The following is a 20358-nucleotide window of genomic DNA, read 5'->3' on the forward strand; positions in this document are numbered from 1 at the left end:
TGGACATGAAGGTTAGACATGAAGGTTGGACATGAAGGCAGCAGAGGGCGCTTACCTGAGCTGGGATGTTTGGATATCGGGATTTCCCTGGACTGAGGGGCAGTGTAATGTTGATTCTGATGGGCCATTGAACTCTTAGCAGCACAATATTTTCTAAATCCTGAAAGTTCTGAGCGGTGCCCTCCCCAGACAGGGGCAATGCCACATTCCTTACGACACATGCACAGAATCCTCCTACAAACAGTCATTTTTCTAATTTGATTAAAAAAAAGCATATTTTTGCACATAATTACTGAGAAATCAAAATTAAAATGAAAAAAAAAAAAACACTTGTCAATTTCTTTAGTTCTTTGATTTGTTTTGTGTGACTCTGGGTCCAAACCCAGATAATTATAAGTCTGGCAGTGACTCCGCCCCTTCACGAGCTCAGCCAATGGGGTGTCATTGGGCAGGTAACACTGGTTATTTGATGTTGAGTCACTAGAACTTGGGGTGAGACAGATTTTGGGTCAGATATCAGTTGGGGGCCTGTCTGTGGTCCCATTAACTATCCTGTTTATCAAGGTAAGTTATTCTCCAGACTCGGTGGGGGTCATTATTACAGATCTCCAGGACAGAGTGAAGGGGTACAAGAATGTGCCCCTTATTACTCACGTAACAATTTGGCGCCGGGTCCAGAATCACATTAGTGGTCACTGGTAACCTTAGAGTTTCTCTAATATTCTCAAATAGCCCTTGCCATTTAATGATGACTGCTGAATGCAGTGCCTGTCTGTGTATTTATATTCTGTGCACTGCTGGTTGTGACTGCTGACAATTTAGCAGAAGCCAGCTGATTGACAGATCTAGAGGAGAACTCGCTTCTGCTAGACCGTCTCAAGATTCATAATCAGAGAACACAAAGGGACAGATGCTTTTTTGGAAGTTCCCCTTTAAATCAATGAAAGGTGTGTGTAGGAGTGTGTGTAGTAGTGTGTGTGTAAAGGTGTGTGTGTGTGCAGGAGTGTAACGGGTGGGATAATAGTTGTAGGGTCCATGACTCTCATTATAAAACTGAGTATAATAGTAACACACACATTCCCAGGTGGTCTCCCATCCAGGTACTAACCAGGCCCAGCCCCGAAAGGCTACTGAGATCAACCAAGATCGGCCAATTTCAGGGGGTGGGGCTGTAGCCGATGGCTTTGTGACTTGTCCGCGCTGAGAAAAAACAGTAGGGGGCAGGGCCGGGCTGGGAGTAAAAAGCAGCCCACATGTAAACACACAATGAGCTTGTACTAATCCACTCGTATATTGAGATAAAACTGCATAAAGAGCTGCCTTTCTCACTTAAGTATAAAGGAAGAGTTTAGCGTGAAAATAAAAACTGGGTAAATAGACAGGCTGTGCAAAATAAAAAATGTATCTAATATAGTTAGTTAGGCAAAAATATAATGTATAAAGGCTGGAGTGAGTGGATGTGTAACATAATAGCCAGAACACTACTTCCTGCTTTTCAGCTCTCTAACTCTGAGTTAGTCAGTGACTATAAGGGGGGCCACATGGGACATAACTGTTCAGTGAGTTTGTAATTGATCCTCAGCATTCAGCTCAGATTCAAAAGCAACAGTTATGTCCCATGTGGCCTCCCCCCTCAAGTCTCTGATTGGTTACTGCCTGGTAACCAGTCAGTGGAAACCAAGAGGGTTGAAAAGCAGGAAGTAGTGTTCTGGCTATTATGTTACACATCCACTCACTCCAGCCTTTATACATTACATTTTTGCCTAACTAACTATATTAGATACATTTTTTATTTTGCACAGTCTATTTATTTACCCAGTTTTTATTTTTATACTGAACAATTCCCTGAATGTATGTTAAGTATGTTAAAGATTCTGCAGCCTTGTGCCTTTATATGGTCACAGAACAACCCCTCAGTGACTTCTAATATCCTTATCCTTTACAGTAGGGGGTACATTATCCCTTATAATACATGAGTGATACTCAGAGTTCCCTGTATAACTCAGCCTGCAGCCTTGTGTCTTTATATGGTCACAGAACAACCCCTCAGTGACTTCTAATATCCTTATCATTTACAGTAGGGGGTACATTATCCCTTATAATACATGAGTGATACTCAGAGTTCCCTGTATAACTCAGCCTGCAGCCTTGTGCCTTTATATGGTCACAGAACAACCCCTCAGTGACTTCTAATATCCTTATCATTTACAGTAGGGGGTACAATATCCCTTATAATACATGAGTGATACTCAGAGTTCCCTGTATAACTCAGCCTGCAGCCTTGTGCCTTTATATGGTCACAGAACAACCCCTCAGTGACTTCTAATATCCTTATCATTTACAGTAGGGGGTACATTATCCCTTATAATACATGAGTGATACACAGAGTTGTATATCTGCTGTGGGTCGGTGCTATAAGGTGAGTGAGTTGGAGATCCAGGGACCAGGGCTGAATTTGGGGGTTAATAAATATGGATATAATAAAAGGGGTTATGTAGAACTCGTGGCTGAGGAAGACGTCAGTAATGTTAAATGTCAGATTTTATTTTCTGGCAGTTTTTGACCTGGTCTGAAGGGGCATAAAATATTCAGTGGGTGAGGCTTGGGGAGGGGGTTCTCTAAGCAGATAAATGAGCAGAATGAATGCGGGGGGGGGGGGACCTCTGCACCCCAGAATGAGATCCTTGTTCCGAGTTCCTGACAATGAGCCGTTACCAATAAAACAACGTTAATGTTCTGACATTGTTACCTGGTTGCTATGGAAACCAAATATTAGGCCCAAACTGAAGATTAATTGGAACTGATACAAGAACACGAAAAGTTACGATAAAAATGCAGCTTTGCAGTCACTTTATGTGGTTGCCGGGGTCACTGACCCTAGTGAATGGTGAGGATTTCAATAAGAAGCCGCAGTTGACATTTGGATCACCATCCAGACATTAATTATATTTGGGATCTTTAGTGGCAGAACCTTTGGCATTAATTGAATGTGATTGGCTGAGCTTCTGCCAAGGTTCCAGCCACATTATTATCCTTCAGTCTAACACTAAATTGTCTCCTGGGGTCGGTGCCTTTGGGCGGGTCATTAGGATTTTTACAGGCCAATTACTTTGGGCTTTACTTGCCCTTTGCAGATGAGAGAAGTTATTTGCAGGACAAATGATACAATGTATCCACTCGGCGTCCAGTTAAAAATCCCTATGTTCTCCAGTCTTTCACTTTGTATGTTTTGGAATTATTTACATTTTTTGATCTCCAGTGGCTGCCTGGTTGTCATGGCCAGTCACCATAGCAACAGACTGCATGCTTAATAGGGGTGTGAATGGCGGAGGGTGTGAATATAAAGATGAATAAATATTACTTGTTATAATTAGTTATAATCCGTGTCCTCCACGTACCACTCAGCCGAATACAGAACCAACAGCATCGGGACTGAGGTTCTCGGGCTCAGTGGGTCAGTGACCTCAAGGGTCCCCCGTGCGACATAAAGGCCCCCCCTAACATAACTCCCTGCCGCTGCCACACTACAGACCTTGTACATTACTTGTGATCAGACAAGAGGGTCGGGTGCCACGGGGAGTGGGTCAGGGTCAGTGGGGACCAGGAAGCCAAAGAACCACTTGGTTTTTCCCAGTGTCCCACCGACCCAGTCCAACCCTGGGAACTAGAGATGTGCGGTCTGGCCTGATACCCACTTGTTTACCTGCAGGTCGGGCAAACCTTGCACCCTCTTTCGGGGTCGCGGGTGGGTCTGGGTTTAGCTCTTCAGCTTACTCGCCCAACTTCCGGGTTCAACTTTTATAGACAAGCTCCTGCTCGCCCCGCCCCTTTTGTGATGTCATCAGCGGAGCGGCTCGGGTCTATAAAAGGAAATCTGACTCAGGATCGGGTTGGGTAAAAAACATCACTACTGGAAACCAGATCCAGAACCTGATTTGTACATTTGTTATCCCATTATTGCCCTGAACCCTCAGTCCCTTTGTACATTAGACTCCCTGCTGGGCAGTGCTGCCCCCTAGTGGTACAATTTATCACCAACATTAAATATAAAGAATATAAGAACGACTAAAACACCACAATACATGTGCCCAAAAGGATATGATAATGATATAAATGATCAAACCTCAGAATAAATAAAAAGCAATTTTAATTTACCACCGTGCCATGTACTAAAAACATTTAAAAACAAGCAGCACTGGATGTTTAGCCCCGTTATCTGATTAAATGTGCAACTGAAATGAGTGCTATTCCGTTAGTATGTAGAGAATATTCAATTGGGTAAATCCTTAGTGGTCCTGTAAAGGCAAAAGTCCCAAAGTCAAGACAAATAATGGGCACACGTTCCCCAAAGTGACTCGATCATCCGAGAAATTTTTCAAATGGCTATTTGGGTACTTTTTGCCTGTAGGCCAATGTTCAATAATGGGTGGAATAATTCCAATATTGGGGGTTAATAGGTGCTGGCCGATTGGTACATAGTCCAGATGGCAAAATTTACTTTCCCTTCCATGAAACAGACTTTTCTATAATGGCCCTTGGGATTATTTATTATAGAGACTGGTGGATACGCCTGTATTGTCCCGACTCTCCTTCTGTTCCCTCCTGCTTCATTGTATTTATTATAAGGGGTGGGTCACCTTTAAAGGAGAAGTAAACCCTTGTTACTAAAATCTCCTACCCCCCTACCCTACATAGACCCCCCTCCCTGCACCCCTCCCCCTAGACTAGGTGTTACCCCAGGGAAATGCCCCAACTCTTTACTTACCCCTTGGTGCAGATTCAGGGCATTGAAGTTCACGGCGCCATCTTCTTCTCTTGAGTAAACTTTGGGAATAGAGCGGCGGATGCCAGAAAAAAAAACAAAAAATGATTGAAGTGGCTGAAGATGAGGCCCGTGAAGTCCCTGGACAGAATCTGCACCGAGGGGTAAGTAAAGAGTTGGGGCATTTCCCTCGGGTAACCACTAGGAGGGGGGAGGGGGGAGTGTGGGGGTCTATGTAGAGTAGGGGGGCAGGGGATTTTAGTAGCAAGGGGTTGTTTCTCCTTTAAGAGAACTATTAGGAAGTTATAGAATGGCTAATTCTAAGCAACTTTTCAATTGGTCTTTGTTATTTATTTAATTTTTTATAGTTTTTGAATCATTTTCCTCCTTCTTCCAACTCTTTCCAGCTTTCAAATGGGGGTCAGTGAATTGGATGAGGAGTAAGGAGTCTATTTATCACATTGTGTAAGAAGTGGAGTAAAAGAAGTGATGTTGCTCTGAGCAGCCAATCAGCAATTAGATTCCAACAGTCAGAAAACAAAAGATCTGATTGGCTGCTCTGGGCCACAGTCATTATTTGGATATATCCAATAAAGACAAGAGGGACACTCGAGCTACAACTCCCAGCAGCCCTGCCCCCTCTGATGCCTGAGAGTCTGGGCGCCCCATTATTAGGGGACATTTGGGGGTCGGCTCTGAGCTACAGATAAAGTAGACTCCGGGCAGTGGGCCAGACGCATGCGCAGCAGCAGGACAAACACGATGCGCGGAGAGGAAACAGAGGGCGGGCCCTGCAATAAATTCCTTGAGATTCCTGCTCCTCCCCCAACAGACAGCGGATCATGTGATCACTGCGCTCACTGCACCCGCGATATTAGTTACCGAGCTCCCCCTGCCGCTCATTGAGGGAACTGCAGCCTCTGCTCCGGACACATCAGTCTCCCCTGCGCCCCCTGCCGCCCATTCTACTCCCTGCAACTCCCGGACCGACCTCTCTACTTCCCTTTACTCCTCCCATATCCGACATTAGCCCCGGGCCCAGCGGGAATGAGACGCAAAGTTATTGAGCTGTGACTCCTCCTCCTCCTCCTGCTGCTAATGTCACTGCTGCTTCTCACTCTGATACTGGCACTGTTGGTTCTCACTCTGATACTCACTGGCACTGCTGGTTCTCACTCTGACACTGGCAGTGCTGCTTCTCACTCTGATACTCACTGGCACTGCTGGTTCTCACTCTGACACTGGCATTGCTGGTTCTCATTCTGATACTCACTGGCACTGCTGGTTCTCACTCTGATACTCACTGGCACTGCTGCTTCTCACTCTGATACTCACTGGCACTGCTGGTTCTCACTCTGACACTGGCATTGCTGCTTCTCACTCTGATACTCACTGGCACTGCTGGTTCTCACTCTGACACTGGCATTGCTGCTTCTCACTCTGATACTCACTGGCACTGCTGGTTCTCACTCTGACACTGGCACTGGTGGTTCTTACTCTGATACTCACTGGCACTACTGGTTCTCACTGTGCCACTCGCCATCTGGAATAGCTGGTACTTCTGATACTCACCGACCCACTGGCACCAATTATAATTCACTCTGGTTCTCACGTACATTCCTCTTATTCCTATTGGTACCACTGGTAATAACCGTAAGTATCTCTAGGCTGCTGTGCTATTTACTCTAATACCCTGGTACTCACCAAGTGGAACTAAATAACATACTCATCCTCTGACACTGCTGGTACTATCTGGGACTCCCTAATACTCAGGCCCGGACTGGCAATCTGTGGGTTCTGGCAAATGCCAGAGGGGCTGCTATTAGGTCCCATAGAGATTCAGTATTTAGTGGGCTGGTGGGGGCTGATTGGGTCTATTTTGACTCCCAGTCCAGACCTATTGTTACTCACCCAATGCTGAAACCCAGTATAAATACTCTGCTGATACTCACTGGGACTCTAATATTCTGTTGGTACTGCCCAAACTCTGTAATATTCTTCTATCTCTCTAATACTCAGCTGCAACTTACAGAGACTCCACAGTATTTCTCTGTTACTCCCAATGACTCTCTAATACTCTGCTGTTACTCACTAGCACCAAATATTAATGTTCAATGGCTCCTAATACTCTGATGGTTCTCTCTGGAGATTACTGAGATTTTCAGCAATTTAGTGTTACTCTACCAATACTCTGTAATGCCCTGTTATTACTCTCTGGGCCTGTTGTGTATTACTGACTGACATACTCCCTGATACTATGGGCTGAGCTGTCTATAGCAGTGAGTTGCTGTTCATTATTATCATTATTATTATTATTACTGCCTGGCACCGCCATACTCACTACTTGTACAACATATTTATTATGGCTGCACTCTCTGATACTGACTATTAGTCACTGGCAACCTTGGGGTTAATAGTGTCTTATGGACAGAGAGTCACTGGCTGCTGGAGGGTTAATTATTTAACTTATTATGACAGAGTGTTAGTTTAGAGTCAGTAGTTGTGGGGTTAATATTTCATTATGGGCAGAGAGTGATTCATTGTAAGGGGGGGGGAGACTTCTGAAAGTCACAGCCACCGTAGGGTTAAATTCCCCCTTGGACAGAGAGGTCAGTTGGCAGTTGCAAGGTTAATATTTATTGCTGTTCCAGGGCAGGTCAGTACAAGTGGAAATACAGTTCCACCTTAAATCCCCTCTGGTGGGGGCGGGGCTGGCTGGAGGGGGTGGAGCCTGTGCTGGGTACAGACATGGGAGGGACAGACAGACAAGGAAGCCTGTGAGTTCAACTGTCAGGAGAGGATTGTCAGCCCCCGGGTGTCACCATGTCAGGTCAGTGTTTCACCCCCATATGCCCAAATTCTTTGAAAGAGTTAAAACCCCAGAGATAGACACGACACAGGGGGACTGGCACTAACTGTCACTAACTGTCACTTATTGGCACTAACTGTCAGTTTCCCGTCATTCACAGTCTGCAAGGTCACAACAGGCAACTCTCTGTCCCTGGGGCCCTTTAACCCTTGTTTCCCCACTAGGCCAGTGTGAGGTGCTGCTGGGAGTTGTAGGGAGGAAGAGGTCAGGGAGTTGTGGGGGGGGGGGGTGGTGCCAGTTATTTATATCTGAATGGAAAGAAACTATAAATACTGCTGCATGCTGGGAATGTACAGGAGTTCCAGGCTTTATAAATAGGGCTGGACATTGCAACGCTCGGATCTTGCAGAACTACAACTCACAACCAGGAGCAGTGGGACACAAACTGAGAGATGTAGTTCTGCAGAATGTGGGTGGGAAATGGTTGGGTTGCAATGTTTATATATATCTGTCCCACAGCCTAGGGCCCTCCGGCTCTTGTTCAACTACAATATGTGACCCTCCAGCTGTTTCTGTACTGCAACCGGGGGCAGCCCTTGTTACTTCTCGTATGTAATAAGCCCGCGTGGTACATGTGACTCCTGGGGCGTTGCTTGCAGCCAATAGGAAGCAGCCGCTAATCACTGATTTGAATCCATAGTGTCCAATATTAGCCAGGGGCCACATCAGCTTCTACATGGGGCCCCTCAAGTGACACTTGCCTAATTGTGGCCCCTGTCAGTGCCCTCAGATCTGCCAGTAAAGTTTTCTATAATAAAGATTCAGCTCTCACCCCTGGTCTGTAACCAACTTGCACCCCCCCATGCCACGTCTTGTGCCCAACTCAGCCAAAAACGTGCCCATTTTGCTCACATGGAGGTGCCTACGAAATTTACCCCTCGCCAGGGATTTAGTACAGGGGTTAAATTACACAAATTGGGGCAGAATCATTCAGGCTCCCTGTCTTTGCTTTATTCATTTCTGCGCTCTCCAGAGTAACCACAGAATTACCAGCCCACTAACTGTCACTCAGGAAACTGTCAGTGCAAAGGAAAAGTCATTCCAGTATTTGCACTGGGGACCCTGGGAAAGAGCCTGCTGGACCTGTAGGGGCAGTTTTACACTCCAACCCCATTGGTCTCATGTTCTGCAGCTGGAGAGCTCAGGACACTGTGATTGGCTCATTCCTTAAACTGCCATTGGACAGAGAGATGTAGGAAGCGCCATAAAACCCTTAAAGGGATACTCAATTTATTACCATGTCATTCCTAAGGCCGATTGACATTTTTATTATGGGAAATTGTGTAAAAAGTTGCGTTATCACTATAAACATCACAAAGATAATTGTGAAAATATAGAAAAATTTAATATGTGTTTGAATATTTTTCAATTTGCCCAATTTCCTTCTGTGAGACATGGATTAAGCTTTGCTGATGCTGTGAGCCCTTTAAGAGGCAACTTACAACTCCCAGCACCAATCATATAGTTAAATCAAAGGGCCTGGGGTGCTGGGAGTTGTTAGTTGCCTCTTACAGGGCAAAATGAAACTCTCAGCGGCCCCTGATTTTGCTCTGTACAGTGATGGGTTAATATTTTTCATAAAGAGAAGGGGCCCTGGGAGTTACACCCCCTGTACCCTCTGCTATTGAAGCAGTATGGCATCTCTCATTCATTCATTCAATATAATCATGTAAAGAAGTCAGGCTCCTAGTTACAGACAAATATGGGAAATTAAAGGGCAAATAAATTCTAATAATACATGGGGTGAGGCAGATACTAGTTTTTCGGCATGAATTTGGCCCCAGTCCCTCCGCTGCATTACGATAATCTCCCCAGAATACTGGAATTAATGCCGTCAGATTCCCATCAAGCAGCTGTGTAGGGTGCGGGGAGTTGAATTGATCCAGAAATGTCAATAAATCTCCTATTCGTTGGCACTAATGAGCCGTGATTGGTCCAATAGAGATCTCAGGGGGCAAATGGTTGATTTGAGAGAGAGTAATTACCATACAGGGACCTCCCACTGGTACAGCCAATAGGAATCTACACGGTGGTGCTGCAGAAAGATTGGGATTTGGGGAGTTAATTGAAGGGGAAAACTTTAACCCCTTTGAGGGGAAGCCTTAACCCCTGTAGCTGATTTCCCCAATGGATTCCTTTTGTCCCTGTATCTCCAGACCAGATGTACCGTGAGCGCCTCCTGCAGGACACGCCCTATTTAACAAAGAGCGGGAGGCTGAGCGAGCGAGTGGCCGACAGGATAATCCTCCAACTCAACCGCGTTTATCCGCAGATCCTCTCTAATAAAGAGGCAGAAAGGGTAAGTACTGCAGCCCTATAACATTAATAATCCCGGCATTCCCAGCAGCCCCCCATCTCCTTATCTTGTTAGGCATCTCTTGTGAGTCAGTGGCACTGCACATGCTCAGTGGGCTCTGGGCTGATGGGGAGGAGCTAAGCTTAGGGGTCGGGGGAAATCATCAAGTGGAAAGTGATGTCACATCTGTCATAGAAGCTGATGCTATAGGGCTGATTATGAATCAGTTCTGATGCAGACTGCACTGATTTCTATGCTGCCATGTCATGTGAATCTGAATTCCTTATTAATTGGCCTTGTATTGTGAGTGTTGCAGCACAGAGCATGTGCAGTGAATCAGCTGAAAAGAAGATGGGGAGCTACTGGGGCATCTTTGGAGACACAGATCTTTACTGCTAAATGGCTGTGGTTGCCTTGGGCTGTTACAGAAGTACAAAACATAATGTACAACATGGCTACTTGTTTAGTTAGGCTTTAGTTCTCCTTTAAATCATTATGACTGATCTGCTGAGTACAGAGGTTTCTGGTTACAATCCGGTGTATAATAAGGTATATAATAAGTTGTATAGTAAGGAATATAAGAAGGTGTATAATAAGTTATATATTAAGGTATATAATAAGGTGTATAATAAGGTATATAATAAGGTGTATAATGAGGTATAGAATAAGTTGTATAGTAAGGAATATAAGAAGGTGTATAATGAGGTATATAATAAGTTTTATAGTAAGGAATATAAGGTGTATAATAAGGAATATGATAAATTGTATAATAAGGAATATAATAAGGTGTATAATAAGGTACAGAGCTTTGATTAGTGCTGACCTATTTGAATTTTGGATTGAGGTATATAATAAGTTATATAATAAGTTGTATACTAAGGAATATAATAAGATGTATAGTAAGTTGTATAATAAGGAATATAAAAAGGTATATAATAAGGAATATAATAAGGAATATAATAAGGTGTATAATAAGGTACAGAGCAACATTAGACTGATGTTTCATGTTGAATTCCCAGTTCCGGAACCCCCAGACCCCCCTGCGGACGCGACTATCCGACCTGCTGAAGCACCTGCACCGGAATGGGGACCGGGAATGTCAGGAATTCTACCGGGCGCTTCGGAACAACGCAGATAAAATATACGCCACTCTGCCAAGCCGGGAAAATATACGTAAGTGTCAGTACCAGCCAGAGCCAGCAGGGGGCGGAATATCACTTGTTCTAAAAATTCTATTTGTTTTTATTCTAGTTCTGTATTGGTTTCTGTATCTCTATATCATCATCATCATCTATTGATACGGCACCAGCAAGTTACACAAAGTCATAACCAGCATACGTTACAATCATTGAACAAACCAGGGTCACAGAGTAAAAATATAAATATTTAATGTAAATAATTTGTTATATATCTCACCGCTGTATTAGTATGTTGTTTTTAGCATGTGTTGTTGCACCTAGAACTATTTACATTTAGATGCTGACAGGAGTCAGCCAAACATTTCTTCTATAAATGATTTATATTTCTTTATACTCATTGTCTCCAAAGAGAGACTTTCGGTTCTGTCCGGTTGCTAAGCACAATGTTCCCAGCAACCCAGGAGTTGTTGGCTGAAGAGTATCTTTTATTACTTTCATATTACAGTGCATTTCATTGCTGAACGTATTACATATAATATAATGTACAGGAAAGAATGAGACATACATCATTATTCTGATTGTATTTAAAGGGGTTGTTCACCTTTAAATTAACTGTTAGTATGATATAGAAAGGGATATTCTGAGACAATTTGCAATTGGTTTTCATTTTTTATTATTTGTGGTTTTTGACTTATTTAGCTTTTTATTCAGCAGCTCTCCAGTTTGCAATTTCAGCCATCTGGTTGCTAGGGTCCAAATTCCCCTAGCAACCATGCATTGATTTGAATAAGAGACTGGAATATAAATAGGAGAGGCCTGAATAGAAAGATGAGGAATAAAAAGTAACAATAACAATACATTTGTAGCCTTACAGGGCATTTGTTTTTTTATATGGGGTCAGTGACCCCCTTTTGAAAGCTGGAAAGAGTCAGAATCATTAAATATTAAAAATAAATAATGAAGGCCAATTGAAAAGTTGCTTAGAATTAGCCTTTCTATAACATACTAATAGTACTTAAAGGTGAACCACCCCTTTAAATGCCCCTCTCTATAAGTGCAGTGCAGTTATAGTTTCCCTGGGGTTTTAATGCAGTTTATTGTATTATTATTAATTATTATTAATTATTTCTTGTATCATATTTAGCTTATTGTCTGTTCTTGCCCCACAGAGAGGGTGGAGCCTGCAGAGATCAGCGCAGAACAGGAGAAGATTATATTAAATGACAGGGGTAAGTGGTGTAAAATGTGTCCTTGTAGATAATGCAACTCCTCTATTGATACCTGAGCACAGGGTGGGGCTCAGCCCACAGGCAGGGAATAGAGAGGAGACCTGGCTCATATTACTGATATCCTGATCTCCTCTCTATTGTCTGCATGTGGGCTGAGCCCTGCCCTCTGGTCAGAATGTGAAAGCTAATAAAGCTCCATGCTAGGCCTATGGGTTCAGATTGAAACTGATTTACTTTACTCATATTCAATAAATCAAGCAATATGGAGGTCTATGATAACGTTTCGGCACTTTATAGAACCGTCAACTTTAACGATAGAAATGTTAAATCTTTGGCACTTACATAACAGCACTTCACTTTGTAAAGGCATGTAAAGGCAAAAAAATAAAATCCCATTTTTACTTTCTTTAATGAAAAAGAAACCTATCTCCAATATACTTTAATTAAAAAATGTGTGCTGTTTTTATAAGAAACCTGACTGTATGCAGTGAGATTCTCCCTTCATTTACTGCTGTGGATAGGCATTGTCAGACGGTCCCTAACTGCTCTGCAGGGAAACAATCAGACTTATGAACAGCAGGGGGAGCCCCCACCTTACTTCCCAGCCATGCAGAACTCAAGCAGCTTTGTTTGTTTCCCTGTAGAGCAGTCAGTGACTGTGTAGAGATTTGTATTGGATTTTATTTTGGCTTGACATCCCCTTTACTGTTTCCAACTCCAGCTGCAGGGACAAAGATCATGGAGCCAGATTTAAACAGATAAACTGGGATTCTATTTGGAGGATTATTTTGCTGCAGCCACTGGTTCTGCAGAGTTGGAGAAAGTTTGTATTAAACAATACAAAAACTATAAAATCCACATTAGATTACATGACAACACAGGACACAGTCAGTCTGTATATTCTGATTATTAATCAGTCTTGTGTATCGGCTTCTGGCAGATATTATTTGACTTGTGCTGTTTTGATCATTTATGATGATCCCTAAGCAGCCCAGACCACACTGAGCATGTGCACAGTCTTGGTCTTGCAAAGATGTATAACAAAGATATACATAAGCATTTCTAGTCTTGTTCTATTTTACACTTTACTTCCCCTTTATGTCCGTTAATGAATAATTAGGATTTTCCCCCTGGATTGTATAAGAAAGCTTTTTGTTAGTGGATAAATAGGGGAATCACCACTCTTGATTTTTTAAAGATGAGACCGCTTATATTAGGGGGCGCAATTGCTAAGTTTGAGTGAAGGATTCGAATAAAAAAAGACTTCAAATTTCGAAGTTATTTTTTGGCTACTTCGACCATCGAATTGGCTACTTCAACCTTCGACTACGACTTTGAATCGAACGATTCGAACTAAAAATCGTTCGACTATTTGACCATTCGATAGTCGAAGTATTGTCTCTTTAAAAAAAACTTCGAAAAATTCTGCAATTGTTACATTATGTCAGTTATGTGAACATGGTATTTTCACTGTTTCAGGTTTTGAATCAATATCTAGTAAATTTCCACTTGCTTCAGGGTCTCTTAGGGGCAGATTTATCAAGGATCGTATTAAAAATTAGAATTTTTAAATTCGAATTTCGAGTTCATTTTAGGGAATAGTCCAAATTCGATTCTGTCTCTTTAAAAATTCGACTTCGACCATTCGCCATCTAAAACCTGCTGAATTGCTGTTTTAGCCTATGGGGGACCTCCTAAAACCTATTTGGTGGACTTTGAAAAAATTCCATCGAATGCGCTGTTACTTTGATTTGTACGATTCGAATTCGAACGAAAACTGACTATTCACCGGGAAAAAAAAACTTAGATTTTTTTTAAATAAATTTTGGTTGGTCTTTTTTTATTTGAATTTCAACGTTTTTTTTATTCGAAATTCGACCCTTGATAAATCTGCCCCTTAGTCTCACATATAGAATGCTTAATTAGCCATTATAATTGATATAGCGACTAATGAGAAGCTTAGCCAATGATATGGATATGATAAAATCTGGATGCCTTGATTGGCCCATGAGAAAGAGGCTTTGCTGTTTTCAGCGTCACATCCTTAAAAACGATGGGCGAAGAAATATTAAAACAAACTTGGAGGTCCACAGTTGAATTGTGCCCAGCCATCGAATTAGGGTTTTTGTATGTTTAAAATGAATAAAAAAAAAATTTAAAAAAAGTTAACTTTTAGGGGCAAATTTATCAAGGGTTGAATTTCGAAGTTAAAAATACTTTGAAATTCGACCATCGAATTTGAACAATTCGAAGGATTTTAGCGATCGATCGAACGATTTTACTTAGATTTTGCAAAGTAGAAAACTGCTCGAGGAAGGTTTAATTTGGCGAAGTATTGAAATCAATGTTTTTTTAAAGAGACAGTACTTCGATTATCGAATGGTCGAATAATCGAACGATTTTACTTCGAAACGAAGTCGAAGTCGTAGTATCCTATTCGATGGTCGTGGTTTCAAAAAAATGACTTCAAATTTTATTTACTTCGAAAATTCCCTCGAATTCACTTCAACCCTTGATAAATCTGCCCCTTAGTATGGTATAGAATGACTAATTCTAAGCAACTTTTCAATTGGTCTTCATTATTTATATTTAATATTTAATTGATTTGCCTTCTTCTTCTGACTCTTTCCAGCTAAATAAGTCAAAAACCGCAAATAATAAAAAATGAAAACCAATTGCAAGTTGTCTCAGAATATGACTCTCTATATCATACTGGATGTTCATTTAAAGGGGAACAACCCCTTTAACTTGGGGGCAGTATCAGCATTGTGAATCTCTGTGTGAAATAAACACTCAGTGGGAAAGTTGTAAGTCGCATCCTCTTTCTTCAAATTCCACTTCCCTTTTAGTTCAGTGAAGGCTCGGCCGGAGGGGAGGACGTTGGCACATTGAGGGGAATTTGTTTCCACTTCTGCATTTCCCCCATTTCCCAATTCTGCTGATGTCACAAGTCGCCTCTCGGAATGGTTGGAGGGTGCTGTGGGGAAGTGGGGTTTAGGCTGAGCAGGAGCGTTGGAGATAATGGGGGATAAGTGGACTAATAAAAGAGAGAGTAAGACAAACCATGTGTCCCTCTGACGTGCGACTGTATCTCTTGCAGGGCCGCTGTATTTCTTGGCTTGCTTTAGTGCAGCCGCTGGGCTAGCGTTCTTACTGTACTACAATAATCCAGGTAAGGTGGCATTCAGGGAATGTTTGAAGCCACACCCACCTATTGTAGCCGCATGAAAGAGTCCTTAGTTTTGGGTCAGTGGTTGAGATTTGGGCAGCCCCCCTATGTGGTCCCTGGGGCCAGAACCGTGGAACAATGGTGTAAAGTCACAGGTTTAGACACTTGCAAGACCTCCCATTTGTAATGTTTGTGTACAATTTCATAAATGATCAGTAACATGCAGCATTTCAAAACACAGTGACCCCAGCAATAATATAACACAGTGACCTCAGCAATGATGTGATACAGTGACCCCAGCAGTAATATAACACAGTGACCCCAGCAATAATATAACACAGTGACCCCAGTAATATTATGATACAGTGACCCCAGCAATAATATAACACGGTGACCCCAGTAATAATATAGCACAGTGACCCCAGCAATAATATAACACAGTGACCCCAGCAATAATATAACACAGTGACCCCAGCAATAATATAACACAGTGACCCCAGTAATAATATAACACAGTGACCCCAGCAATGATATGATATAGTGACCCCAGCAATAATATAACACAGTGACCCCAACAATAATACAACACAATGACCCCAGCAATAATATGATACAGTGACCCCAGCAATATTATAACACAGTGACCCCAGCAATAATATAACACAATGACCCCAGCATTAATATAACACAGTGACCCCAGCAATAATATAACACAGTGACCCCAGCAATAATATAACACAGTGACCCCAGCAATAATATGATACAATGACCCCAGCAATAATACAACACAATGACCCCAGCAATAATATGATACAGTGACCCCAGCAATATTAAAACACAGTGACCCCAGCAATAATATAACACAATGACCCCAGCAATAATATAACACAGTGACCCCAGCAATATTATAACACAGTGACCCCAGCAATAATATAACACAGTGACCCCAGCAATGATATGACACAGTGACCCCAGCAATAATATAACACAGTGACCCCAGCAATAATATAACACAGTGACCCCAGCAATAATATAACACAGTGACCCCAGTAATAATATAACACAGTGACCCCAGCAATGATATGATATAGTGACCCCAGCAATAATATAACACAGTGACCCCAACAATAATACAACACAATGACCCCAGCAATAATATGATACAGTGACCCCAGCAATATTATAACACAGTGACCCCAGCAATAATATAACACAGTGACCCCAGCAATAATATAACACAGTGACCCCAGCAATGATATGATATAGTGACCCCAGCAATAATATAACACAGTGACCCCAGCAATAATATAACACAATGACCCCAGCAATGATATGATATAGTGACCCCAGCAATAATATAACACAGTGACCCCAACAATAATACAACACAATGACCCCAGCAATAATATGATACAGTGACCCCAGCAATATTATAACACAGTGACCCCAGCAATAATATAACACAATGACCCCAGCAATAATATAACACAGTGACCCCAGCAATAATATAACACAGTGACCCCAGCAATAATATAACACAGTGACCCCAGCAATGATATGATATAGTGACCCCAGCAATAATATAACACAGTGACCCCAACAATAATACAACACAATGACCCCAGCAATAATATGATACAGTGACCCCAGCAATATTATAACACAGTGACCCCAGCAATAATATAACACAATGACCCCAGCAATAATATAACACAGTGACCCCAGCAATAATATAACACAGTGACCCCAGCAATAATATAACACAGTGACCCCAGCAATAATATAACACAGTGACCCCAGCAATAATATGATACAGTGACCCCAGCAATATTAAAACACAGTGACCCCAGCAATAATATAACACAATGACCCCAGCAATAATATAACACAGTGACCCCAGCAATAATATAACACAGTGACCCCAGCAATAATACAACACAATGACCCCAGCAATAATATGATACAGTGACCCCAGCAATATTAAAACACAGTGACCCCAGCAATAATATAACACAATGACCCCAGCAATAATATAACACAGTGACCCCAGCAATATTATAACACAGTGACCCCTGCAATAATATAACACAGTGACCCCTGCAATAATATAACACAGTGACCCCAGCAATGATATGACACAGTGACCCCAGCAATAATATAACACAGTGACCCCAGCAATAATATAACACAGTGACCCCAGCAATAATATAACACAGTGACCCCAGCAATAATATAACACAGTGACCCCAGCAATAATAATACACAGGGACCCCAGCAATAATATAACACAGTGACCCCAGCAATAATATAACACAGTGACCCCAGCAATAATATAACACAGTGACCCCAGCAATAATATAACACAGTGACCCCAGCAATAATAATACACAGGGACCCCAGCAATAATAATACACAGGGACCCCAGCAATAATATAACACAGCGACCCCAGCAATAATATAACACAGTGACCCCAGCAATAATATAACACAGTGACCCCAGCAATAATATAACACAGTGACCCCAGCAATGATATGATACAGTGACCCCAGCAATAATATAACACACCGTATTTGCATATTTTAGAGATGAAATCGAATGGCTCAGCCAGGAAGGTGTTTGGATACACGGCTATCGGCTTTGGGAGACACATCAAAAATATTCTGATCTCGTTCCTTGAGGAACCATTGGGCAGCCAATGACCGGACTTCATATCGACACAGATTGGGCCCTTAGGGGCCCGGAGCTACACACTACTATGCACTTTTCTGCCAAAGCTTGACACCATATAAACGTGGGACTTCAGGGAATAGGGTTGTGGCCCTGCCTCCAGTTACTGTCTATAAATATGTCAAGTCATTTATCAATATTCGGGTGACATTCACCATGTTTGTGCCGTCCAGAACTCCAAAAAAAGGGCATTAACTGGGGACCAAAGCGAAGCAGATCCAACACAAAGAAATCCTTCCATTAGTTGCTAATTATTCTCGTGGGGCGCAGAACCTGGAATTATCCAGGCAAATCCTCGGGTCTTGGGTCAGTTTTTATCTCTTTGGACTTTTAAAGAGTTTTTAAGTCTTTTTACGTTTTTTAAACACACGCCTTTATATTCCAGGGTGTGGCCAGTGTACCTTCTATATATTATATGTGTAACATTTGTTACATTAACTGCTAAAGGGGGGACTAGAATTTGGGGTGCTGTGTATTAGATATAATATTTGAAATCATTTTTTATTTCACTGAACTCGTATTCACTCCTACTAGGCCTTATTTACCAAGTGTGAGAGAATTAAAGGGCCCTTTAAAACCCATGCACTAACCTAGTGCACCAGGATCAATGGCTTCTATATACACCAGCTTACAAATCCAGTGCAGGCTGCAGCTTTGTGGGTGCAACAGGCCCCCCGTAGCAATAGGACACACCCCAAGCAGCCCCTTATGAATACAGCTTTGCCGAATGCAAATGGAGCTGCACTCACAGGAGAGGTGCAAGAAATTTAGTTGTTTCACTTTGCCGCACACTTTGTAAATAAGCCCTTCATGTACCAAAGAATTTTTCAGTTATTTTGGAAGTGCCGTTAAACTGACAACTGTGGAATCTCAGGAAAATTTCGGGGTGGGGGAGGGGCTGTCTGGGAAGAATCTTCGTATCTGTTACTCAGTGCCCCCCTCTTTCCGTGCATATTAATGAGGGAAATGAAGTGCCTTGATGTTAGGAATTTGGGGTTATGTCAGGAAATGTGGGTGCAGCTCAAAGCAAACAGGATTTTATCTTCACAAATTTGTGGTTTTATCCCTTTTTCCTGCGCTGGAGCCAAATGTGGCCGAGGCGGAAACCGGGGAAATGTGGGTAAAACTGCTGGTTATCAGGGGCGTCTGTTTTACTGGAGATAAACCTGCTGTGCCCCCCCCGGGGAATAAAGTCACCGCTGTTTGTATGTTCAGAGGGGTCTGATCTGACGTGCGGCTCTGTATGTGGCCCCCAATTCTGTCGGACTTATTAAATGATTATTCCACCCAATTCCATGTGTTTGTCCTGTTTTCAAATGGGGCTCAGATTGGTTACACTGGATATAAATATATAAGGGGGATATGATCACTATATATAAATGTATAAGGGGGATATGATCACTATATATAAATATATAAGGGGATATGATCACTATATATAAATATATAAGGGGATATGATCACTATATATAAATATATAAGGGGGATATGATCACTATATATAAATATATAAGGGGATATGATCACTATATATAAATATATAAGGAGGATATGATCACTATATATAAATATATAAGGAGATATGATCACTATATATAAATATATAAGGGGATATGATCACTATATATAAATATATAAGGGACAGTAATGAAATAGAGAAAGTACAGAGAAGAGAGTCTAAGCTGATAAAGGGAATGGAAGGGATCAGTTATGGGGCTTTATTCACTAGTAGACCCTCCCATCAAACACAAGGGAGCCAATCAGATAAGAGGAAAGGAGGAAAAAGGGATGTTACAGGGAGATCTGGGAAGTTGTGGGATTCTCTCCCTGGAGCAGTTGTACTGGCAGATACATTATATTCAATTTCTTGTTACTCCTACGGGAACTCCTGGATCCGTATCCCATCAGGTACGGGACCTGTTACCCAGAATGCTCAGGACCTGGGGTTTTCCGGATAACGGATTTTTCTGTAATTTAGATCTTCATACCTTTTAGTCTACTAGAAAATCAAATAAACATGAAATAAAGCCAATAGGCTGGTTTTGCCTCCAATAAGGATTAATTATATCTTAGTTGGGATCAAGTACAAGTGACTGTTTTATTATTACACAGAAAAAGGAAATCAGTTTTAAAAATTTGGATTAATTGATCATAATGGAGTCTATG

At 42.0% G+C, this 20358-nt stretch overlaps 1 protein-coding gene across 2 annotated transcripts; it reads left to right on the forward strand.

The window, feature by feature from the left end:
- The first annotated feature begins 5876 nt into the window (after positions 1-5876).
- On the forward strand, positions 5877-19483 carry card19.L (caspase recruitment domain family member 19 L homeolog). 2 transcript variants are annotated; one of them, XM_018240402.2, is made up of 6 exons: positions 5877-6415; positions 9788-9930; positions 10947-11100; positions 12236-12295; positions 15396-15467; positions 18049-19483. In XM_018240402.2, exons 2-6 carry the CDS (start codon positions 9793-9795, stop codon positions 18162-18164), a joined length of 540 nt encoding a protein of 179 aa, XP_018095891.1. In that variant the 5' UTR covers positions 5877-6415; positions 9788-9792; the 3' UTR covers positions 18165-19483. The 2 variants fall into 2 exon arrangements, with proteins under 2 accessions (XP_018095891.1, XP_018095890.1); XM_018240401.2 differs by lacking the exon at positions 5877-6415 and adding an exon at positions 7456-7592.
- The last annotated feature ends 875 nt before the right edge of the window (positions 19484-20358 follow it).

The sequence above is a fragment of the Xenopus laevis genome, chromosome 4L (assembly GCF_017654675.1).
Source record: "Xenopus laevis strain J_2021 chromosome 4L, Xenopus_laevis_v10.1, whole genome shotgun sequence".
Taxonomy (NCBI): Eukaryota; Metazoa; Chordata; class Amphibia; order Anura; family Pipidae; genus Xenopus; species Xenopus laevis.

What these genes read in the sequence shown, in the direction of transcription:
- card19.L (XM_018240401.2), top strand. An exon ending in CTAATAAAGAGGCAGAAAGG is followed by an intron (nt 9,931 to 10,946) that starts GTAAGTACTGCA and finishes TTGAATTCCCAG; the next exon opens with TTCCGGAACCCCCAGACCCC. An exon ending in ACTGTACTACAATAATCCAG is followed by an intron (nt 15,468 to 18,048) that starts GTAAGGTGGCAT and finishes TGCATATTTTAG; the next exon opens with AGATGAAATCGAATGGCTCA.